The 6137-nt window shown below is 47.5% G+C and overlaps 1 protein-coding gene across 1 annotated transcript; it reads left to right on the top strand.

Annotated features, from left to right (window-relative positions):
• Positions 1-258: 258 nt before the first annotated feature.
• On the top strand, positions 259-3038 carry HOXB4 (homeobox B4). The gene is made up of 2 exons (XM_058820441.1): positions 259-604; positions 2342-3038. The coding sequence occupies exons 1-2, from the start codon at positions 265-267 to the stop codon at positions 2941-2943; spliced, it is 942 nt and encodes a 313-aa protein (XP_058676424.1). The 5' UTR covers positions 259-264; the 3' UTR covers positions 2944-3038.
• The last annotated feature ends 3099 nt before the right edge of the window (positions 3039-6137 follow it).

The raw sequence follows: 6137 nt of genomic DNA on the forward strand, positions 1-6137 counted from the left end.
CGCTGTCACATGGAGCCAACTTTGTTCACTTGACAGTGAGTAGGAGGGCTCCGCCAAACAGGAAAAGCACCGAAGGGGAGGCGGGGGGGCGGGCGGGCGGGTGGGGGGCGCACGAATAAATTTTAAGCGGAGAAAGAGACAGAGGAGAGAGAGGCGGATACACACACACACATATATATATATATATATATATATAGACATATATACACAGATATAATTGTTTTCCTTCCCCCCGCGCGCGCGCGCTAAACCCCCAAGAAATTAATGGCCATGAGCTCCTTCCTGATCAACTCCAACTACGTGGACCCCAAGTTCCCACCCTGCGAGGAATATTCCCACAGCGATTACCTTCCCAGTCACTCGCCGGAGTACTACCAGAGGCACCGGGACGCTCCGTTCCACCATGACGAGGCGATGTACCGGCCCGGGGCGCGGGCCGCCTGCGCGGAGCAGCCGTACGCGCCGTGCCCGGGCTCCGCGCAGCCCCGCGGAGGAGGCGCCGCCGAGCCGCGGCCGCGCAGCCCCAGCCCGCCCCCCGCCTGCAGCCGCGGCCCCGCCGAGCCCGTGCTTTACCCCTGGATGAAAAAAGTCCACGTAAGCTCGGGTGAGTGCGGGGAGAAAAGGGGAAAAGGGCTTCGCTTTATAGCCGGAGTAGCACCTCGCGGGCCCGCGGAAAAGCCTGTGCGGCACTTGTGAAAGGAGCGCCCGGCGGAGATTTACGAGCGCCGCTTTGCAGAGCGCTATAATTACATCCTCCATAAATTTTTATTGCTCTGCTTGGCCATGTGCCTTTGAAGTCTCTGTTACCATCCTCCTCCAGTTTCTTCCAGGCTACTTTCCTTTTTTTTTTTTTTTACTTTTTTTTCCCCTCTTTTTTTTTTTTTTTTTTTTTTTTTTTAATGGCTGTTGAATCTTCCTAAGTGAAGTTTTATGTTTTGGTAATTTGTATTTAAGTGGCGGATTGAGTAAAGTTTTACTGTTTTCCCCTCCCCTGCCCTCTTTTCTTTTTTTCCCTCAGTTTTTTTTCCCCCCTCCCTTTTCTTTCCTCCCTTTTTTTCCTTCTCTTTCCCTCCCCTCCTTTTTCCCCTTTCTTTCTCTTTTTTATTTACTTTTTTTTCAAGGGAGGCATTTCCCAACCCGCAGCCCCCGCTCTCGCCCCTTTCCCAGGGCGCAGGGGGAACTTTTGGGGATAATTCCGCGCTGCTCCGGCAGAGCTGCGAGCGCACAAATGCGAATTTCCACCCTCGCAGGGCACGGGAATCGCGTCTGGGGGGCCTCGGAAAAACCTTCAGTCAGGAATCCGCGTCCACCAAGAGGTGCAGATTTGCACCTCGGCTCTGGGGGCATTTTTAGAACGATTCCCTTTTTATTTATTTTTTTTTTTTAAGCAAATCTCCCCTTATGAAGAATCTGTGACGCTTTTTTTTTTTTTTTTGTGATTTTTTGAGGGGGAAAGACCCCTTTAAAGGAACAGCTTGGTAATTCTGCTTTTCTTATTTTCCCTCATTTTAAATTTATTTTCCCCTTATATTTCCCCCTTTTCTCTGTGTGTTCTCTCGTCTTTTTTTTTTGTGTTTTCACATATTTTTTTCCTTTTTTGTGTGCGTTTTCACATCTTTTTTCCCTTTCTTTTGTGTGTTTTCACATTTTCTCTCCTTTTTTTTTTCATGCTTTCACATCTTTCCCCCTCCCCTTTTTTTGTGTGTTTTAACATGTTCTCCCTTTTCTTTTCCTCATGTTTTCACATTCTCCCCCCAATTCTTTTGTATTTCCAAATATTTCCTCCTTTATTTGTGTATTTTCACTTTTTTCCCCTTATTTTTTTTTAATATTTCCCCCTTTTTTAATATTTTCACATTCCCCCCTTTTTTGGAATTTCAACATATTTTCCCCCCCATTTTTTTATATTTTCACATATTTCTCCCCCCATTTTTTTGGTATTTCCACATCTTCCCCCCATTTTTCTATATTTCCACATATTCCCCCCCCAATTTTTAAATACTTCCCCATCTTCCCCCCCACTTTTCTATATTTTCATATCCCTCCACTATTTTTTGGTATTTTCACATATTTCCCCCCCCTCCTCCATTTTTTGTATTTCCACATATTTCCTTCCTGGTTATTTTTTAATATTTTCACATATTTTCCCTTTTATTTTTTAATATTTTCACAGCTTTCCCCCCCCCCTTTTTTTTTTTTTTTTGTATTTCAATATATTTCCCCCTCATTTTCTATATTTTCACACTGTCCCACTTTAAAATAGTTTCACATACCTGCCCCCATTTTTTTTTTAGTATTCTCACGCCTTTTTCCCCCCTTTTTTTCCCCCGCGGCCCGGCAGTGAACCCCGGTTTGTGCGGCGGGGAGGCGAAGCGCTCGCGCACGGCGTACACGCGGCAGCAAGTTCTGGAATTGGAGAAGGAGTTCCACTACAACCGGTACCTGACGCGGCGCCGGCGCCTGGAGATCGCGCACGCCCTGAGCCTCAGCGAGCGCCAGATCAAGATCTGGTTCCAGAACCGCAGGATGAAGTGGAAGAAGGATCACAAATTGCCCAACACCAAGGTCAGGTCCAGCTCCTCCTCCTCCAGCGCCCTGCAGGCCCCGCAGGGAGGATCCCAAACGCAGATCCCACAGGGAGGAGGAGGAGGAGCCCAAACACAAATCCCACAAGGAGGATCCCAAAGGCAGATCCCGCAAGGAGGAGCCCAAAGCCAGATCCTACAGGGAGGAGGAGGAGCCCAAAGACAGATCCCACAAGGAGGAGGAGGAGCCCAAAGTCACATCGCTCAAGGAGGATCCCAAAGTCAGATCCAACAAGGATCCCAAAGGCAGATCCCTCAAGGAGGATCCCAGGGTCACATCCCTCAAGGAGGAGGATCCCAAACCCAGATCCAACAAGGATCCCAAACCCGATCCCACGGACCAGCGGTCGCCCTATAACCGCCCCTATGGATGAGTGTGCATGTTTGGGGTGTGAACTCGTGTGAGTGCAGGAAGGGAAATGTGATCATTTTAATTTTTATCATTATTTTAATTATTATTTGAACCGCGGGGAAAGGCAGGGGTGCTCTTTGTTACCCAACACCGAGATCGGGTCAGCTCCTCCTCCTGATCCCTGCAGATCCCACAGGGAGGATCCCAAAGATAGATCCTACATGGAGGAGGATCCCAAAGGCAGATCCTACAGGGAGGATTCCAAAGTTACATCCCACAAGGAGCAGGATCTCAAACACAGGTCCCACAAGGAGAAGGATCCCAAATTCAAATATCTCAAGGAGGATCCCAAAGGCAGATCCCTCAAGGAGGAGGATCCCAAACCAAGATCCCGCAAGGAGGAGGATCCCAAAGTCACATCCCCCAAGGAGGATCCCAAAGGCAGATCCCTCAAGGAGGAGGAGGAGCCCAAACTCAAATCCTTCGAGGAAGATCCCAAAGGCAGATCCCACAAGGAGGATCCCAAACTCAAATCCCACAAGGAGGAGGATTCCAAACCCGATCCCACAGACTGGCCGCTGCCCCATAACCGCCCCTATGGATGTGTGTGCTTGTTTGGGGTGTGAACTCGTGTGAATGCAGAGAGGGAAATGGGACAATTTTAATTTTTATCATTATTTAATGATTGTTTGATCCATGGTTAAAGTTCGGGCTGCTCTTCGTTACCCAGCACCAAGATCGGGTCAGCTCCTCCTCCTGATCCCTGCAGATCCCAAAGAGAGGATCCTAAAGGCAGATCCTACAGGGAGGATCCCAACCCCAGATCCTACAGGGAGGATCCCAAAGGCAGATCCCACAAGGAGAAGGAACCCAAAGTCACATCCCTCAAGGAGGATCCCAAAGGCAGATCCCTTGAGGAAGATCCCAAAGTTACATCCCACAAGGAGGAAGATCCTGAAAGCAGATCCCTCAAGGAGGAGGATCACAAACTCAAATCCCACAAGGAGGAGGATCACAAACTCAAATCCCACAAGGAGGAGGATCACAAAGGCAGATCCCTCAAGGGGGAGGACCACAAATGTAGATCCCTCAAGAAGGATCCCAAACACAAATCCAACAAGGAGGATCCCAAACACAGATCCCACAAAGAGGAGGATCCCAAAGTTGCATCCCACAAGGAGGATCCCAAGGCCACATCCCCCAAGGAGGAGGATTCCCAATGCCGGTCCCACAGGGAGGAACCCAAAGCCAGATCCTACAGGGAGGATCCCAAACTCAAATCCCACGAAGAGGAGGATCCCAAACTTAAATAACTCAAGGGTGATCACAAAGGCAGATCCCACAAGGAGGATCCCAAACACAGATCCTACAAGGAGGAGAATCCCAAAGCCAGATCCTACAGGGAGGATCCCAAACTCAGATCCCACAAAGAGGAGGATCTCAAACTCAAATACCTCAAGGATGATCCCAAAGGCAGATCCCTCAAGGAGGACGATCCCAACCACAGATCCTACAAGGAGGAGGATCCCAAACCCAACAAGGAGGAGGATCCAAAAGGCAGATCCTACAGGAGGATCCCAAACTCAAATCCCACAAGGAGGAGGATCCCAAACCCAGATCCCACACAGAGGAGGATCCCAAAGGCCAATCCCATAAGGAGGATCCCAAACTTGATCCCACGCAGAGGAGGATCCCAAAGGCTGATCCCACAAGGAGGATCCCAAACCCGATCCCACAGACCGGCCACTGCCCCACAACTGCCCCCATGGATGCGTGTGCGTGTTTGGGGTGTGAACTCGTGCGAGTGCAGAGCGGGAAACGCAATAATTTTAATTTTTATCATTTCTTACACTGATTTGAACAGCGGGGACTGACAGGGTGCTCATTATTTATGGCAAATAATTTTAATTTTAATTTTTATTTCAACCATTGGGACGGGCGGGCGCTGGTTATTCCCACCAATAATTTGAATTTTGATCATTTTGATGCCGATTTTAACCACGGGGACAGGCGGGTGGTAGTTATTCCCACCAATAGTTTGAGTTTTATCATTTTTAACACTGAGTTGACCCCTGGGGAAGGTCGGGTGCTGGTTATTCCCAGCAATAATTTGAGTTTTAATAATGTTTATGCCATTTGACTCACTGGGAGTGCTGGGTGTTGGTTATTCCCACCAATAATTTGAATTTTGATCATTTTTGTGCCATTTGAACCACGGGGAGTGGCGGGTGCTGGTTATTCCCAGCAATAATTTGAGTTTTGATCATTTTTTTGAGTTTAACCACAGGGACAGGCGGGTGTTGGTTATTCCCACCAATAATTTGAATTTTGATAATTTTTACACCATTTGACCCACAGGGAGTGGCGGGTGCTGGTTATTCCCACCAATAATTTGAATTTTGCTCATTTTTACCCCGATTCGAAGTGCGGGGCCGGCGCTGGGCGCAGCTGAGCACAAAGCTGGGGCTGCTAGGGAAGGGGAGGCCGGAGCAGGATTTTTTTTGGGATTTGCCTGAGATGGATCCTTGTTTCATCTTTAATCACGCCGAGCTCGGCCCCATTTGTCATGTTTACTCTCCCGTACAAAGGATGGACCTTATGTCTGCTATTACCCCGACAGCAGCGCCCGCTTTAATAAATGAGCCTCAGCTCCTTCCCCACAACTGCATTTTCTACGCCACCCCCTTTTTTGCCTTTTTTTTTTCTCCTTTTTTTCTTGTTTTTCCCCTCATTTTCCCCTTTTTTGCCCTCCTTTTTCCCCCTCTAATTTTTTTTTCATTTTATCTTCTTTTTCGCCCCCTTTTATTCTCTTCTTTTCTTGGTTTATTTTCTTTCTCTTTTTTCCCCCCTTTTCCCCATCTTCTTGAAAATATTCTTGTCTTTTTTTTTCCCTTCTTTTTCCCTTTTCCCCTTTGTTTTTATTTGGGTTGTTTTTTTCCTTTTTCCCCTTTTAAAAAGTTTTCTTCACCAATTTTCTTCCTCCCTCCTTCTTCCCCTCTATCTCTTTCCCCTTTCTATTTTTTTCCAATTTTCCTTTATTCCCCTTTGTTTTCTTTCTTTATTTTCCTTTTTTCTCTCTTTTTCCCCCTTTTTTCCATTTTCTTTATCAATTTTCTAACTCCCTCATTTCTTTCTTCCCAACCCCGAAATTTCTGCCCCGTTGTCCCAAAGAGACGAAATTGGAGACACAAAAAACCCAA

This window comes from Ammospiza caudacuta, chromosome 27 (assembly GCF_027887145.1).
Source record: "Ammospiza caudacuta isolate bAmmCau1 chromosome 27, bAmmCau1.pri, whole genome shotgun sequence".
NCBI lineage: Eukaryota > Metazoa > Chordata > Aves > Passeriformes > Passerellidae > Ammospiza > Ammospiza caudacuta.